This window comes from Lepidothrix coronata, unplaced genomic scaffold, assembly GCF_001604755.1.
Source record: "Lepidothrix coronata isolate B3197 unplaced genomic scaffold, Lepidothrix_coronata-1.0 Scaffold49, whole genome shotgun sequence".
Lineage (NCBI taxonomy): Eukaryota > Metazoa > Chordata > Aves > Passeriformes > Pipridae > Lepidothrix > Lepidothrix coronata.
The window spans coordinates 4,730,706-4,749,159 of record NW_016690229.1 but is presented as its reverse complement, the minus strand read 5'-3'; the positions used below and the strand labels follow the sequence as shown (position 1 = coordinate 4,749,159).

The 18,454-nt window shown below is 51.9% G+C and overlaps 1 protein-coding gene across 1 annotated transcript; it reads left to right on the top strand.

Moving 5' to 3' along the window:
* Nucleotides 1-2,482: 2,482 nt before the first annotated feature.
* On the top strand, nucleotides 2,483-15,399 carry GATA5 (GATA binding protein 5). Its single transcript, XM_017815356.1, has 7 exons — nucleotides 2,483-2,733; nucleotides 3,331-3,930; nucleotides 6,143-6,309; nucleotides 11,750-11,875; nucleotides 12,797-12,884; nucleotides 13,448-13,572; nucleotides 14,584-15,399. The coding sequence occupies exons 2-7, from the start codon at nucleotides 3,411-3,413 to the stop codon at nucleotides 14,737-14,739; spliced, it is 1,182 nt and encodes a 393-aa protein (XP_017670845.1). The 5' UTR covers nucleotides 2,483-2,733; nucleotides 3,331-3,410; the 3' UTR covers nucleotides 14,740-15,399.
* The last annotated feature ends 3,055 nt before the right edge of the window (nucleotides 15,400-18,454 follow it).

Sequence of the window (18,454 nt, the reverse complement as noted above, 5' to 3'; positions counted from 1 at the left end):
TCCGGCCGCCACGTCGGGGATGTCCTCGGTGGGGCAGGGAGCCCCGGGGAGGGGCGCCTGTCCCTGCGGGAGGGTCCCCGCGCAGCCCGGGCTCCCTGTGTCCCGCACTCCGGCGTGAACTTCCCCGGGCACAGTGCGACGGCTGTGGACCGGGGCATCGCCGCTGCCACCGCTGCCACGCTGGCACCTTCCCTCCCACTTCATCTTAAGCATCGCCCACCCGGGCCTTCCTCAGCTCGAAATTCTACAAACATCCCAAACCACGGGGCATCCAACCCCGTGGACAGCCACACGCGTGGGTGACAGTAGCCGGAGCCGGCGCCCAGCGGGCACTGGAATGTGGGACCAGCCCGACGGCGGCTGCGGCGGGTGGTGCTGGAAGCCCCCGGTGTCGGAGCACCTGCCCTCAGCGCTGCTCCACGCCCGCGGGAGGAGCCGCTCGTGGGACCGGCTGCCCCTCGGGTCTCCTCTGCCCGGTGGGGAGAGAGCCAGGCAGCTTCGGCACCACCGGAGGAGAAAGTCGGTTGGTAAACTAGTTTAAAAAAAATAAACCAAAAAATCCAACCACTAGATGAGTCTGACCACAGACACACCACAGGTCCACGGTCAGGTTTTCGCACGCGGTGGTTTCCTCCTGCGTGAACACGCTCACTGGGTAAATCCCTCTGGGTTTAGCAGTGCCTCGTTTTTTTCAACGTTTTTATATTTATCTGAACGCCAGGAGCGATCGGAGAGGGCAGTTCTCAAGCATTAAAAATAGCCAGAATAAATCACAATTAAGTAACACCTTGAAATAGTAAAGTCTGGAAACCCACGCATCCCCACGGCTTCACCCCGCTTTTCACAACCAAACCGAAACGAAAGAAACCCCGGCGGTGGTTCAGCCACAGCCACTAAGAGATTGGGGCTGGTTTTCCTCAGGGACGGATTTTCCCGTGTCGCCGCGGGGCTGGAGTCTCCTCGGGTTTTTTCTTTTTCTATAGCCTTTCCACCTTTCTAAAAAAAAATTTGTCCCGTTTTTTTCTTTTTTTTTTAATATATTTTTTTTTTTTTTTTTTTCTTTACGTTTTTATTTATGTTTTTTTGTTGTTTTGGTTTTGTTTTCTCCTTTTGCCCCGCGGGCACAAAGGATACCCTGCGAGCCATAAACGGCCGCTTTCGCGAGCAAATAAATACATCTCCAGCCAGTTGCGTTGCATTATTCCGAGGGAAATAGCTGGCATTCCTGCACCAGTTTATTTTGGAGCTGAAATTTCCCACCCTTCCCGCAGCGCTGGTCCCTGCGGAGCCGGGGCTGGGCGGGCTCCCCCGGGCGTCGGACCCGCACCGGCGGACAGCGCTGGGTTGCGCTGCCCGAGGGCTCCGGGGCCGAGCAGGGCCCGATCCGTCGGCAGAGGCCTGCGGGCGGCAAAGCTCTGTCCGCCCGGGGATGGAGCGAGCGGAGGGGGAGACTCGCCGCGGCTTTTTCTCCGGGGAGGAGAAGCACATCAACTTTGCGCGAAGGCGTGATAATTCTCCTGAGCGCCCCGGGGACAAATCCCAGTAGCGATGAAATTATTTCCTCGCTGGTCGGTACCGGAGGAGAGTTAAAACGGCCGAATTACCCGGGCTAAGCGGGCAGCTGGGACTAAGAGCGGCTTGCCCTCTGAAGTCCCTTCCCGAGCTCACACCGACGAAGGACAGAGGGAAAGGGGTTTTGTCCCCGCCGCAAAGGCCAGAGTGGCCCGGCGGGGGGGGCCGCAGGGAGAAGGACCATCTCTGCTGCTCTCCGCAGGGGCGGCCCCGACGGGACGGTGAGGGACCGGAGGGCTGCTCTCCGAAGTGGCCCAGCCGGGCAAAGGCGCATTGAGCCCCGGGCACGGCAGGAGCGAGCGGGCTGCGAGCGTCACCGCGTCCTCGGCGGGGCCCTGGGCCGCTTGAGAAAGTCAGGCGGGTGTGGGGGGCAGGCTGAGACCCCCGTCCCCGTAAGACTGGGCTTTATGTCAAAGCACAGCCGGAGCGCTCGCTCGAAACAGAAAACCTCCCGCCCTCATCCTCTGCTACCGAACCCCCGCCGGGAAGTTTTCGGTGTGTTCCTCAACATCTCCCGGCGGCCTGGGATGGGGGGGCATCGCCTCCAGATGGGGTGCTCGGAGCGAACCCCAGAAAGGCAGTGGGGCCTGCAAAGGACGGAGGAATCCCCCAAATCTCCTAGGGGCGGGCGTACCCCTCCAGCCTTGCTGAGTGGGGCGCCCAGCGGGCCCGGGGCGCACCCGGGGGCCGCATCCGTCCCCTGCTCCCCTCGGCGCCCGCCGACCCGCGCCAGGGGGGATCCGGCGGGCGCGTCCCCCCCGCCGGGAGCGGAGCCGGCGGGACTTATCCCGTCCCCCCCTCCTGCCGGGAGGCGCCCAATCCCGGCCGGGACCGGGGCTGCCCCGCCGGCCGTCACGTGGGCCGGCCCGCACCGGGGCCGCCGTAAAGAGCCGCCGCCGCCGCCCCCGCCGCCACTTCCCCGCCGGGCGCAGCCAGGGACGCACCCACGGGAGACGAGAGGGAGAATACCGGGAGGGAGGGCAGCCCCGCTCTGCCAGGGGGTCCTGCTGGTTTGTTTTTTAGTCCTCCCTCCCCCGCGAACTTCAACTTCTTTTTTTTTTTTAATTATTATTTTTATTTCCTTGGGATTTCCCTGGATGGTCTGAGCACAACTCCATGCCCCCTCGGCCGTGCCCGGCTCCCCTCCCGGCCCGCTGCCATGTGAGTACCTGTGCGAGAGGAGCGGGCCGGGGGGCGGGATGCTCCTGCGAGGCTTGGCGATTCGAGCCCTCCGCCTGCACGGAGAGGCCTGCCCGAGGGTTACTGAGTTTTTTTACAAGAAATCGGCAGTGCTGGTGTCTGGAGGACACCGGGGATGCTCCCGATCTTGGACGGCTGCCCAGGTCCTTTGGGACTGCGATTCCGCCCGGCAAGGGCGCCCGAGGGGCCGCGCCGCGGGCGGCCTCCTCCCCGCCAGCAAGGCCCCGAGCCGCGCTCCAGGCCCTGGGCTCCGAAAAAAAAAAGACGGGAAGGGAAATACTTTTTGGGGAAAAAAATAATTTAATTGTTAGAGGCTTTTTCCGGCTCCTTGGAGGTGCCAGGCGGGCGGCGGGGCCGGGGAAGGTGCCGGCGGCGTCGCTGCCCGTTCAGAGGAGGTTATTTCTCGCCGTGGCTCAGAGGAAAGTTTAAAGGGGAAAAAAATAGTCCAAATTTCATCCCTTGCTTGAGGCAGGGAAGAGGCGTTTTCGGCTCTGGAAAGGCCATCGGGTTCCCGCTGTGTGCCGGGTCTCAGCCCGCTGCTCTCGGTTCTCCCTCCAGGTTCCTCTGAGTGAGCCCCTCGGCACCGCCGGGCCGCAGCCGGACGGGCCCTGAGCAGCCGCCGCCGCCGAGGACGGAACATGTATCAGGGTCTGGCTCTCGCCCCCAACCATGGCCAGTCGGCTTATTCCCACGACTCCAGCAACTTCCTCCACTCGTCGGCCGGCTCGCCCGTCTACGTGCCCACCACCCGGGTGCCCTCCGTCCTGCAGACGCTGCCCTACCTGCAAGGCTGCGAACCGCACCAGAGCCACCTCGGCAACCCCGCGGGCTGGGGGCAGAGCAGCGGCGAGGCCGCCGCGTTCAACGCCGGCAGCCCCCACCCGCCGTCGGGCTTCTCGTACTCGCACAGCCCGCCGGGCAGCAGCCCCCCGGGCCGCGACGGCGCCTACCAGGGGCCCCTGCTGCTGGGCGGCGGGGGCCGGGAGCAGTACGGCAACGCCTTGGTGCGCTCCGTTAACGGGTCCTACTCCAGCCCCTACCCCGCCTACGTGACCCCCGAGATACCGCCTTCCTGGACGGCCGGACACTTTGAGAGCAGCGTGCTGCACAGCCTGCAGACGAGGCAGGCGGCCTTACCCGGCCGCAGGTCCACCTTCGGTAGGTCGCCGCCGTCCCTCATCGACCTGTCGGGGCGTCGAGTCGTTGTCCGGCTCTCGGCGCCGGGTGGGGGGGCCATCCCCGTCCCCATCCCCATCCCTATCCCTATCCCTATCCCCATCCCTATCCCTATCCCTATCCCTATCCCCATCCCTATCCCTATCCCTATCCCTATCCCTCCTGCGTGTCGGTGGCCCGGCCGCGGATTCAGTTGCTCCGCTGGGATCCCCGACAGCAGAGGAGATGATTTTACCCCAGGATGGAGAGATGGTCCGGGAACGGGGTGTGTGCGGCTGACCCTGGGTAGAGATGGGATGTGTGGGGGGGTGTGCGTGTGTGACAAGAAGGGCAAAGACCACGTTTCAAAGCAGAGCAATTCTCCCGGAGGACAGGGGAGCAGAGGCCGTTCAACCCCTTCTCCCCCACTCCACCACCACCCCCGCGGTATCTCCTTCCCACAATATCGACTTTGTGCCTGTGCTTCAATACTTACCCTTGTGTTTAAATTAGCGGGGCAGATTTATAGCTCCCTCCCTTTTAAGTAATTTATTGTGGTAAATTAGTTTATATTTGAACAGACTCTCGGTCTCCTTATTCACCTTCGCCCAAACAGGTCGGCAGCTGCATCCCTTTGCGGCCTTTGGGGAGACACTGAAACGCGCTCAGGCGTTGAACAATAAACCTCACTTCAATTCCTTTGCATCCACACCAAGAGTCCTTTTAAACCAAACTCTAAGCAAATAAAGTTTTGGGCTTGATTTAACAGGACTCCTCGTGCTCAGAGTTTATAACCCCGGGGGCACTTCACCAGCCTCCTCCGGTTGCGGTTTGCAAAGTCCTTTAGAAGCCACTTCAAGATCTCAGTCGCGTTATCATTTTTACTGCGGTGAACCGAATTATCTTATCTTCACCCCAAGAACAAAGTTAGAGCAGGGAAGCAGCCCCCTCCCCACCGGGCTGTCTCACCGGCTCGGCTTTTCCTCCCACGCCGGAGGTGCTTGGCAGCGGTTTCTTTACAGGACTTTCTCTTTGTCTGGGGAAATCCTTTGCGTTGTGCGAGAAGGGATCGTCCTGCCAGAGATGATGCCCCAGAAACCTTTTCTGCTCTTTTAATTCGGTGCTTTAGGATCCGGGAGAGCGGCAGCCATCCTCTCTGCCGTTTATTTTTGCTCTTGAATAGTGTAAACTGTTCTTAAGTAGTCCAAACTATTCTTTTATTTATTTATTTATTTTAAATGTAATTAATTACTGCAATAATTTTTTATACTTTTCTTTTTACATTTCATTTTTATTTTCCATTTCTCCCCCCCTTTAAGTTTTGTTCTTTTCCCTTTTCCTTTCCTTTGGATCATTATTAATACGATAGACGATTTATTAAAAAAAAAAATAAAGGCGTATTTTTCTTCGGAAGAAAATAACAGTTCAGGCAGAGGAAGTTATTTAAAAAAAGAAAGAAAGAAAAAAAAGAAAGGCAGTAGGAGGAAAGAGAGCGACTCATGATTGAGGGGTCCCCCGGTTTCGCTCCGGCTGCCCGTTTGCCGCGGGGCAGGGACGGACCGCGGACGGTGTTCGGAGCGGCCCCGCGGCTCCTTCCTGGGACTTTTTTTAATTTTTTTCTTTTTTTTTTTTTTTTTGAGGGGAGACAAAGAGTGAGGAAGAGTCTCGCTAGCAGGGGTTGGGGTCGCGGCCGGCCGGTGATGGTCTCCCGGGGAGCCAGCCCGGCCTCGCTCCACGGGCAACCCCGAACCTTCCCCGGCCGGGCCGTCCTCGCCGGCCAGCGGCTTCAGGGTTTTCTTGATAGAAATCAGGAAAACGGTCCCCTTTTTTCCCCTCTCTCTTGATAGAAATCAGGAAAATGGTCTCATTTTTCCTCCTCTCTCATTTATTTTTGCATCCCTGCATAACATCTCTTTTTCCCACTGGTAGAATCCCAACCCCTTCCCATCCCAGGGATACCCCAGCCGTGTTCTGCTCTTTGGGGTCTTTCAGGGAAGGGATGGGGGAATATGTTGTCTTTAAGCAAAATATTAAAAGATTAAAGTGTGGAAGGAATAAAGGGGTTTGGTGCACACTTGGTAGGCTGGAGGGAAACTCTCCCCGGATCGGGATTGTCCCCAGTACTGGGGCAAAGAGGATTGTAGACTCTCTCCCGCAGGGTCCCCCTGTGCGGTGGGGTGGCTCCTGACCCTTACGCCGTGTGTGTCTCTTCCAGAGTACCTCGAGGAGTTCCCCGGGGATGGCCGGGAATGCGTGAACTGCGGAGCCATGTCCACACCGCTCTGGAGGAAGGACGGCACCGGGCACTACCTGTGCAACGCCTGCGGGCTCTACCACAAAATGAACGGCATCAACCGGCCGCTCAAGCCGCAGAAGAGGCTGGTAAGAGGGGGAAACTCCCCGGGACCCACCCGGGGGTGGCTAGAGGGCAGGGGCCAGGGGGCTGATTCGGTGCCTGCACTGTTGAGGTCTCTGTTCTTGTGCTAGGATCTGTTTGACTCTCGGTCCTCCCACAGATCAGTTGCCATCAGCACTGGCAGGAGGCCCTTGCTGTAGTGCAGAAACGGCTGGGGTCAGTGGGAATGGGATGAAACCAGAGGGATTGCTGCCCCGGCAATGACTGGTGGGCAGGGGAAACAGAGCCACAGGGACTGAAGGGGTTCTGGGGCTGCACAGAGGGTCTGCGCCAGAACCAAGCAGGGACAGTCAGCCCTGCCACTGGCTGGGACTCTGTGGGCTTCCCCTGGCTCCATTCCTGCAGTGGGTTCATTGCTTTTTATTCTATAATTGCTGTCATTATTATTTCCTAGTTCTTCCTGCAGACACATGCAGCCTAGGCAGGGTAGTTGCACAGGAGGCAGGGCTGGTCCTGAGCTGGCCCAGCAGGTTTGTGGCTGCTTGCAATGGGAGCAGAATGGGGCCCAGTTCCCCGCCCTCCTAAAGGGAAAACTGGGGGGTTGGCAGTTCCCAGTTTCCCTGAAGGTTAAACACTAATTCCCCCCCCAGTGTAATATTGGGCTTCTTCCATCTGGGATCCCATGGAGAGAGAGGAAAGGCGCCTCCTCTTTTTTTCTGTGCAGTCGCTTTGGGATGTTTAAATTTGGTGGTAACAGTTTTGGTTTTAGAGGCTGTCATCAGAAGCCATCATTAAAAACAGGATGTTTGTTGGAGCTGTGCTGGGGAACAGCTGGGAGCTTCTTGAGCTTTCACTCAGGGTGTATTCCTGCAGTTATTTTTTTGTATTGCAAAGCAAATTATTAGCAATAACCCAATGGAGACAAGTTTCTGTGCAAGAAAACCTTTAAGAAAAAGAAAGTTGAGACCGAGCAAGATGTTTCATTCTGATTCCGATCCCAGAAATGCAGATCTGGATTTGCAAAATGAAATGTGTGGTGGCTCCAGAGAAAATCCCCCTTTTCTGTTCATCGCATCAAAATCAAGGCATTTCTGTGAAATATTTAGCATTATGCGACAGGATTTGCCTGTCTCTCCAAAACCCTCCCGTCTCCTCTAACGCGATGACATTAAATCTGCTGTGCCGCAAATCTCAGAGTTGCGCTGCTGATTTCTTCAGAGCGAACACAATCCGTGCATAGAAGGAGGCGCAAACCAATTTAAATTCAACTCCGCATTTTGGAATGGCATCCAAAAGCGCCAGTGGATGAACTTCCAGAGTTCTTTCGAACAGCTTTTCCCTGAGGAAATCGGCGAGGTCTCTCTTTTCCTCAGTGTTTTATTGTGGCACATGGGAAAGGAGGCGGCCGTGTGTTGCCTGCACCCTGCCCGAGCCTCATCCATGGCATCCATGAGTGCTCTTCGGCATAAATTTTTTCGGCAAACATTCCAACAAAATTTTCTGGTGGAAAATGTTTGTTCTCAGAATTAAGACCGCTTTCCCGGGAATGAGCAAATTAACTGGGAATTACCAAAGTACTTCCGACCTTTTTTATCATTATTTGGCAATCAATACAATGAAGTTAAAGCTCAAATTAAAGGGTTGATTCTTGTCCAGGGGAAGCGCTTTCCTACAGTTGAAATACTTGAGGGGATTTGTTTTATGGGTTAGAAAAGGGGCTGCAAATTTGACTTTCCATCCTGAATTTTCAATGAAACATTTCAAAATCTTGGGTTTCCCCAAGGGTTTGAAATGTTGTGTTGCAGCAAATTGTGCCTCAGTGGATCTATTGATAATGGACAAGAGGGTGCCAGGTGACCTCTGCAAACCCACCACAGAGGGAGCAACTTGCACCCCTGTGGCTTGGGATATTCTCCCAAACAATTTCCATAGCAGGGGATGGATGTCTTCCCTGCTTCACTCACACAGGCTGGGTGGGAGCAGAGCAGTGAACACAGAGACATGCCGCGAACGATGAAATTGGCTTTCGCAGTGCAGCGAAATAAGGGCACGGGAAGGAAAAATGGTTGCTTTTGTCCTTTACGTTATGACCTTTGTTCTGTACGTAGACGTCGCGTTGGGAGTTATTTTGACTTGTGTTTCACAAAGCAAAGTCCCCCAGAAAGCCCTGGAGAACACGACGTGGCCCAGATATCGCTGCGGGAATGACGTCCCGCGGCTCGGCAGCGCTCGGCCTTGCTCGTGCGTGGGAGAGGGCGAGCAGTCATAGCGTAGTTTCCACTTCATTTTTTGTTTCTTTTTTTGAGATGAGGGCGACATCCTCTATGCAGCAGGGACAGCCATCCTGCTACAGCCCGTGTCTGGATTCAAAGCACTGTGGCTTTTGGCAGAAAGGGTTTATCTTAAAGGAGGATGGAGGCAGCGCTTTGTTTTAGGCAGCACCTTTTGTAGCCGAAGTTTTTTGGTGCGTTTCACAAGATACCTTAGATCCAGTCTGAAAAGCCAGATCACTTTTGCCATCAGGAGCAGCTGGTGGAGGTGGATGGCTGCATCCCACACTTGCAATTCCCCCCTATTTCAAGGAGATCTGCCCTGCATGGTACAGCAAAGGGGGGCAGTTGCAGCAGCTGTCCTGTGCTCAGCAGCTCCCACACAATCCTGAGCTAAAGGACTAACCTGGAGCTGAATTTTTCTGGTTTGGCTCAAGGATTATTTTTTTTGACTTTGGCTCAGGAGGTTTCAACCTGTCCTTTTTTACAGTTTGCAATACACAATGGGTTTGGTGACACTTTTGCAGAAGGTGGGGGTGGGACTGTTCACAGGCCTGGGACAATCTAACAGGACCCCAGAACCACTCAGTGCTTATGGTGTGTGCCTTGGATTTCTCCTGCCCTTCAGTTCCTGCTGCTCCCTCATCCTCCAAAGTGCAGGTTTGCCCAGAGCCTTAGTAAAAAAGACAAATCTCAGAGGATGCTGCTGCCTTTGGCTCTGAGCCTCAGATCTGCCCACTTTCAGGAGCTGAGCTCAGATATCTCAGCACACTTTGCTACAACATTTTTCCTGTAAACAACAGATCCCCTCAATCGTGCTGGAAAGGGGGACAGAGAACCATTGATTAAATCTGAGGCTCCAGTGCCTTCTTTTTTCCTGTGAAACCCTGCAGTTTCTTTTCTACCTTTGAAAAGGAGGTGAAACAAAGTTTCTGATGGCTTGGTCTCCCTTGGAAAGACCTGTCCTGTTGGCTCTGAATTTTTTGGGCTCTCAAAACAGCGCTTACACGTGGTTGATTTGATAGGCACCAACTCACCATTCCTTGAGCTTATCAGCAGCACTTGGCTGTCAAGCCCGGTCCATGAAGAGTTTTTGTTTGAGTGTATGCTGCATTTGTATAAATAAACACTGAGCACAATGTTGAAGTCAACAACTTCCTAGACAAGGTCAGAATGGTACAAAGGCTGCGGGGTGGAGCCAGGCAGAAATGCATTTTCTTTCAAGAGAATTGCTGGGAAACCAGCAATAATGTATTGTACCCTCGTCCTTCAGTGAGCTGCAGTAGCCTTGACTGTCTCTTTCTTGCTAATCTGGCAGGTTGTTGTGCAGGGGCAGGTTCTCATGGGGTTTCTCAGATTAAAATTGTAATATTTGGTGGTAGAGGATGTTTTTTTCTCTCCCTGGCTGCGTGAGGGGGAGCCAGCCTGCAGAGTGTTGCACAGGAGATGCAGAAGGCACATGTCGCTGCCCCAGCAGGAAGCCCATGAGAAGCGCTGGCAGGGTGGGCCAAGCTCTGGCAGGGCTGGTATTGCCCTTGGGCCACCAGAGCCACAGGTCTCATTGCCATCTCACCTGCAAGATGCAGACAAAATGTTGTGTGAAACAGGGACAGCGTGTCCCTGCCTCCCAGGGACCAGCAGCGGCCCAGAAACTTTGGGGCTTTCCAAAAGGCTTTGAATTGGCCTCCTCCCATCCACAAGTGATGACAGATTGCACCAGAAACAGTTATTCCAGGCTGAGTGCCTCCAAATTCCCCTCTGTGCCCATAGCAGGAGTTGGACCCCAGAACCCTTACACCCATCAAATGTTCACCTTCCTCTGCTCCCATCAATTGCAGGATGAACGGCACAGCCCCAGCAGCTGAAAGGCTGTAGCTGCTCCTGGATCTTGCTGTGACACCATGTCCCACATTAGAGACAAGGTCTGCTATCTCATCCCCTGTGCCAGGCTTGTCAGCTCACACCCCCATGTATTATTATTATTGCCTGGTTTATTTCTTGAAAGCTGAATCATTTCCAAAGCAATACCACTATTTGCAAATAGTTGCTGAGACCTCTTTGCTGAGCAACAAGTGAATCAAACCTTGGCCATGTCACTTGTGCCTCTTGAAACTCAAAGCTGATCTTTATGTGACTGCTAAACTTGTAAAAACATTTCATTTTTATTCCTACTCTTCCCACCTCATTTGTTATATTGCTCAGTCAGGATATCAGGCAATAATGGAAAAATAAACAAACAGGGAGTTCTTTATTGCCTGCATCACCTATCATCTGCCTTTGAGTGGATTCAAAGTGATTTTTCTCAAGGCTGAAGAACATCTTTACACACCTGAATGTGGAGAGCCTGATATATTACTTATGCCACAGGTACCTTATACCTAGTGAGACCTTTTACTAGAATAGGTTTAATACTTAGTGTTCAGACACTTCCAAATGAAATGTCTACTGAGCAGACAAGTCTGTATAAAGAGAGAGGTGAATTTTCCAGTGGCTTGGAGGAAAGTTGTCAGAAATGAGTTTGCTGCTTCTGCCAGAACATTTTCCTTCTCCATTTGGAATTATTAATATTTCAGAGCCAGCAATCACTGCACTCATAGAATATGTCATTAATTAATGTCTGCAGGGTGTTTCTGCAGCCTTTAAGAGAACAGATGATCTGTGAGACGTGAAGAATAACCTCCCTGGTGTCACCATGGACCAGTTCAGTTCGGTTCTGCTCAGTTCAGCCAATTGATTCCAGTTGTCTTAAACCAGAGATTAATTGGGATGTTGCTAACTTTAGCAGTAGTTCTGAGTGCAGAAAAACAGAGGAATTCATGTAAAGCATGAGGAGTTTTCTTCATGCTTTTAAAGTCCAGCTGATATTTTCCACCTCTTTCTCCATCTGAGTGGATCTCCTGGAGGGAAGTTCTCTCTGCTCTGAGTCCTGATCACTTCCAGAAGATTTGTTGGAAGTTTGTGAAATGAGTTGCAAGGATACTTGCCATGTTTATAGATCTCAATAACAAAAAAAACACTTGCAAATTAGAGTGATCTCATTTGAATGTAATTTCTTTGATCTGAATTTGGTTATCACGTGTGTTTCACATTTTCCAGGAAAATGGTGTAGTTGGAGATTTTATTTTTGTAGGAAAGGAAACTTCCCAATTCATCATTCTTATGTGTGCACTCATGTGTTTGTTTGCTTGTTTTTAAGTCTTCATCGAGACGTGCTGGCCTATGTTGCACTAACTGCCACACAACCAACACCACCCTCTGGAGAAGGAACGCCGAAGGGGAGCCCGTCTGCAACGCCTGCGGGTTGTACATGAAGCTCCATGGGGTGAGGAACATGTCCACACTGGGAGGGACCCTTTGGGTACTGGGATCACTGCCCAGCAGCTCTGGGAGATCAGGTGTGGAGGGACCAGCCCCTAGACTGGACCCAGAAGAGCTGAAACCCAGTCCTGTCTCCTTGAACAGTTAAAAGCTCAGTCTACTGGGGTTTCCCAGGCAGGATAAGGCTAAGGGGGTACTGAAACACTCAGAGTGCCCAAAGAAACAGTGGATGTCCCATCCCTGGAAGTGCTCGAGGCCAGGTTGGATGGGGCTTGTAGCAACCTGGTTTAGTGGACGGTGTCCCTGCCCATGCCAGAGGGGTTGGAACTAACTGGTCAACCCAAGCCGTCCTAGGGTTCTGTGACAAAGAAAGCTTACCAGGCTCCAGTAACTGAAGACTGAAGGTCCCCAAGCCCAGACTTTTATATATACTAATTGAAAATGTGTGAAGGATGCTGAGGAGCCCACATGGAGGCTGGCTGATGACATTTATCCACAGAGGATGGGAACTGTTGATAACATGCCCATCAGCCAAAGAGAACACTCCATCCCTCCATACAGGCTTCTTCAAACTTCTGCCATAAGAGTTGAAGTCTCTTTACCCCATGACTGTTCCATCTGAGCCATGTAGGCTCTCAGTGTGTCAGTGTAATTTAATAAGGCCCTGTCATAAAGGTCACTAATAAATCAGGAAAAGAAAAATAAGAAATAAAGGAAAAAAACAAAATCTGTGGGAAAACCTTAGCTGTTAGCCTTATACATCTTCCAGCCAAGGCCTGTTGCAGAGAAAAATAGCACTCTGTGAAGGACAAGGACTTTAGGTGCTTTGCATGAGCTACAGCACGTAAATAGGAGAGCAACACATGTGTGGAAAGGAGCTGAGCAAAATACAATATTAATGATTCCAAACTTTATGAATGTCAAGGTACCACGACCTCTGGCCATGAAAAAGGAAAGCATCCAGACGAGGAAAAGGAAGCCTAAAAACATTACCAAAGGCAAAGCCTCAACAGGTACAGTGCTGTTATCATCCATCCTGAGGGCTTGGAGCACAGTTCACCTCAACATGTCTTCTGCAAGAAATAGATAATTAGAGAATAATATTGTGATTTTTTTCCACTGATGATTGTTTTAGATCTAGGGTCTGTATTTATTCTCATGTGAAAGGAAGATGCTGGGTGGGAATCTCAGTCCTGTCATATTCCTGTGGGGTTCCTATGTGGATACCCAGATCCAGCCCAGCAGTGCCCATGTTCAAGCAGATTTGGGCTAAATTGAGTAATGGGAAAATATATGGGTGGGAATGGCATATTAAAGATTGAGTGGAATGTATCATGATGCATTCAGCATTAGCCCATCCATCCTGTACCAGCACTGCCAGACTGTGAAAGGGTTCCCTTCTCCTCCATCAACCTCTTGGCAGCCAAATACAAAGACTTACACTGACAGAGATTTGGTAGAGAAAGAACAGTAGGGTCACTCCATGAGATGTGATTATTGTCATTAAAATACAAGTTTTTTTAAGAGCAGATTTGCGCCTACATTGCTTCACCACCCTCTACCAATTATCTTCCAGGATCTACAACTTCGGCCACTAACTCCCCTTCTTCCATTACCAACTCAGACAGCACGGTCACTTTAAAATCAGAGCCCAGCACAACCTCGCAGTATCCCGGACAAACCATCGTGTCAGTGTCCCAGGTGAGGCACAGGGACCTGCAGCCATCCCCTGCTGGGCTGGATGATCCACACACCTCCACAGCCACTGACCTGGGAGGCCCTGATGAGGTTAAGAAATTAGCTCATTGCTGCCTCAGATTGAGGAAAGCAGGGAGCATGAGCCAAGACATCACGGACCAGGAAGGGCTCCAGCCTGTTGGCTCCTCATCAGCTCTTTCGTCTTGCAGTGGGGAACTGGGAGGTCTGAGACCTGCTGTGAGAGGCGGTCGGTGGTGAAAAGGCTTCAGTGCAGAGCTGAGTTTAATTTCCATCTTCTGCCATGAAATCCTGGTAGTCACAACCCTGTTGAGTTGGTGAGATCAGCCCAGGGTGGAATCCTCTGTAGTTCCCAAGAAAAGGCTCCCTGGGCAAACACTGTCTGCACTTTATAGCCCCGAGGTGCTCAGGGACCACAGACCTGTCAGAGGCCTCAGGGTGCTTGTGCCCTGAGCTTTCCTTTGGGGTTGGCTGCTATTTCATATTGATGGAGGAAAAAACAGGTCTAAATCAAGCCACACATAAAAATTTTGTGACCCAACACTGTCTTTATGTTGAGTCTAAGCTCTTGCTGAGCTGGACACATGTGCATGGAGGGGAAGCTCAGCCCCAGCACCCAAGTGCCTGGCGCAGCACCAGTTACACCGTATGGGATAGGGGTTTTTTTTGTTTGAAACCAAGAAATCTGGTTTGTTCTAAGCTCTGAAAAAATATACCCACACCTAGAGATCTCCAAACTGGACATATTTAATGAACAAATAAATGCAGGTGGGCCCTGGGATGCCTCCTCCCTGCCTGGGCATTGTGCTTGCTTGGAATGGAACACCCTTCCTGCCCAGCTCCAGGCTGTTCCAAAGGACAGCTGTGGGCATCAGGGATAACCCACTCTATTCCATCCTAATCCATAGCACACTGTGCTATGACACAGGGCTGAGTGACCTGTTGGCTAATAACTATTGGCTTTCTAATGCCTTTCTGCTTCCCTCCCTGGGGCAGGCACAGAGCCAGTCGGACGAGGCGCTGGCCGGCGGCCACGGCGAGTTCAAATTTGAGCCCGAGGACTACACCTTCTCCCCCACCACCATGGCCCCTCAGCCTGGGCTGAGTGTGCCACTTCGACAGGACTCCTGGTGTGCCCTTGCACTTGCCTAGAAACCCTCAACCTCCAGCAAAAAGCCTCGGGACCAATGTTTTCGGCTGGCCCCGCAAACGGCCGACGGACAGGAGGACGGGCTGCCCCAGCGCCTCAGGACTGCAGGGTGTCCCACAGCCACAGGACAGGTTTCTCTTGGAGGATGTATGTGGAAAAGCTGGATGGGGCTGGGATGGCTCTGCTGTGGCACCAGCTCCCCAAAAAGCTCATCCTTCCCTGGAGCAACCCAGGGCTGCCTCCCCGAGGCCAGAACCTGGGGGCCACCTCCACTTTCCCGGGAAAAGCCTTCCTCCTTTGAGATGAAAACAGCAAATAAATGCATCCCAGAATCTATGTTTATTCGCAGTGATTTCTCCCTCCTATGTCTCCTCTGTGTGCAATTTATTCCACTTTCCAATAAAGACTGTAATAACATGGCACCAAATAACTTAATTTTATTAAAATGTAAACTATGTGGCCTGCCTTATGTTTTATTGGCCACAACAGGAAGAAAAGAGAAAAAAAAAAAGCAAGGGTTGTTTTAAACATTTATTGTTTTATATTAAAAACGATCATCTCTATAGAGTGTTAGCTTCTGAAGCGTTTCGCGTATCAACACTGAGCTGATGAGTCATACATGAAATAAACACACTGCTCTTCCCTTTCCAGCTCCAAACAAAGAGTTTTTCATTGTTATTTTAGGCAAATGACATGACAAAAATGGTCAAAACCTCCCAATAATAAAAGAATACAGAAATGCTGTTTTCTCTTTTGTATTTCCTCACAGGTTTTGATATTGCCAGCTCTGAGCATTAGAAAATCAGAAGTTAGTCCTCCAAAACCTAACAGAAAGGTTTGAAGGATTGAAAAATAAAGGATATGTTGGAGTTATATTTTTTGCATCCAGTTTTGGGGATGTTTTGAGTGGAGGATTTCCAGCTTTCAGCCACGCAGAGCAGATTACTTTTTAATTATTTTAATGAAAACCAAGTAGAAAACAATTTCTTAGAGCTGAGTTGTAGAAAAAGATCTTCAGTGATGCAAAACCATCACATTTTCAAAAGCTGGCAACAGCATGTTTCTACAGCTTCTTGCAGGTGGGAGATGGAGAGATATGCTCTGCTGGGGCATGCAGGGGGGTCCTGGAAGTCCTGAGGAACCTGGGGGTGAAGAGAAGACCACAGTGAGGAGGGGAGATGGGTGGGAAATGAAGGGGGAGCAAGGTCATGAAGTTACTTATGGCCTACTTCATTTGTTATTTCTAAATAAATTCCCCAGCCTGGCTGGACAGCTATTTATGGCCAGGAAACTGTCAAGTAATAGTTCCTTTATATAGAAGTTGACCTGTCCACAGCTTCCTGGAGCAACTCTTCCTCTTGTCAGAAGAGATGGATCGCTTGATTTTTATTATAAACAACAGGCTAAAGATGATCAGGGAGAGTGAATCTGACATCAAGTCACAACTCAGCTGAGATGGAGGATGATGCTTTCCACCATGCAACCCTTGCTGGAGGAAAGGAGATGCTCCAGGCACTGGGGAGCACTGGTTCCCTCCAGTGCTGCCACAGCTCAGCGTCTGTTGGCTCAACATCACCCCGTACAGGCGTGGGGGGGGTTCAAGCCACCCTTTTATTAAAGCCCATGGATGAAAAACTGCATCTGGAGGAGTATTTATTGTGTTTTCAGAGCCTCATTAGCAGCTTCTATGATGCAAAGCTCCAGCGCTGGGGCAAAGGCTGTCACAGAGTGGCATCCCTCCAGTGCCAGGCTCAGCACCGGCACACCACGTTTGCACGGCCAGGCTCTACCCATGGATCCACATCTCCACCGTTTGTTTTTCCACTCTCCAGCCTGCCAACATCCGCAGCACAGCCAGGCACAGCCATGCAGCAGATAAGCCAGCAGCACGGGGCTGGCGGGTGACGCCGTCCCCAAATCCAGCCCAAACTCTGCCTCTGGGAGTCAAGAAAAGGGGTGATGTGGCCCAGGCTCAGGCAAACCACAGGCGCCCGAGGTGACGTGCCAGGACACAGGCGGGCAAGAGGGAGCAGGAGCCCTGGGTGTAGCATGAGTAATGCTCCCGGGCAGCTCCCCAAACCCCAAACTTCACAGGCAAAAAAAAGGCAGCGCAGCACAAGCCATGGCAAGATGATTTCTATGGATAGTGGCAGGGGGTCCCCGCTTTTTCATCTGCATGACCCTGAGGAGGAGAGTCATTTTAAAGGCAAACAAGGAGACCTAAACAATGCCAAGATGTTGACACCAGTGGCTCCAGCGGTTTTATTTATGGCCTGTTGGTAACCGTCGACCGGGCGTCGGGATGCTCCGGGGGCTGGTGACAGACGAAACGAGGCAGAGGGACAAGAAGTGAAACAACTGGGACATGTAATTTTTCCTTCCTGCTCGCTCCCTGCACTCACTGGGTGACATCATCCACAAGGCTGGTTTTTCATTCTTGTGAATGTCTCCCAGTCTTTCACTCCCATTTCCAAGGCAGGAGCCATCCCTGCAGATTTCTGTGTCTTGGCCTCCTAACAGCAGAGGCAGCGTGTCTGCACAGTCCTGTGGGAGAGGGGGAATTCCTTTCCTCCTGGTCCTTGCACCCACAGAGGAGCCAGCACCCCTGTGCAGCTCCCAGCCTTGCAGAGCCACGTCCAGGGGGATCCATGCAATATTTAGCCATTCCCTCCCCAGCTGCCACTTTGAAGACCTTCACTAGGGGATCCACATTCCTTTGTATCTCTCATTTCATGACAAAGAGGAGCATCTGCACCGATAAGTGTGAACAAAAGCCAAGGGAAAGTTTGGGTCTTCCCAGCTCATGCTACATCCTCGATCCTGCTCCTGCAGCCTCCTGGCCCCTGGTGGCCCAGCCCAGTTCAGCCCCCAAGCTCTCAGGAGTTTGAATGGCTGGAGTGGCAACAATGCAGGATATCAGACACAAAACTGAGGTCTGGGAGAACCAGACCCCCCAGCTGACCAGGTTATGGGTTTCTGTCCCACCCCTCCTGGCTCCAGCAATTGGTTTGAGCCTGCCCAGGCTGTGCTAACAGCAGCTCCACCACCCTCTGTCAGCAGGCTCACCCCTCCCTGCCCCATCCCCAAACAAGGCTGATTTGCAGATATACTTCACAGATCAACTTTTACTTCTCTTTCCCAAACCTTGGTGCTCTCTCCCCTTCCCAGTCATGGGGTGTATTTGCTTTCCTACAGGTCTGGTGGCTGTGGACAACTATTATGTTTACTGTTGTTGTACAGCTGCCTCGGAGCTATCAATCGCCTTTGTTCAAAGGTCACCTGCCCAGATGATTTTACAACACAACTACAATGATCTGTTCCATTTTGCACTTTATACTGATGCCACAGTGATTTCTACCAAGTCATCGAGTGAGTAATGAAGCACTTGAGCCTATAAACACATGTTGTCCTTTTTTATGATCATATTAATAGCACAATAAAATCATTGCTCACACAAGCAGTTGCTTTAAAAAAAAAATGTTTCCTTTTGATTTCTTCATGAAAAATGGAAACTTTTGGTTTCTTGTCTGCTGGACCCCCAAGCCCCAGACTCTCTAATGGGGTGTCACTCCTATGCTGGAGCACAGACACCATTTTTACTAGGTTGCACACAGAAATCTCCAGCACAACTTACGTGGCAGCTCAGCTACCGATTGGGCTCTGCCTAAATTGCAAATAGCACCCAGCTGGGAGAGAGGTTTGAGTCTTCCTTGGCAC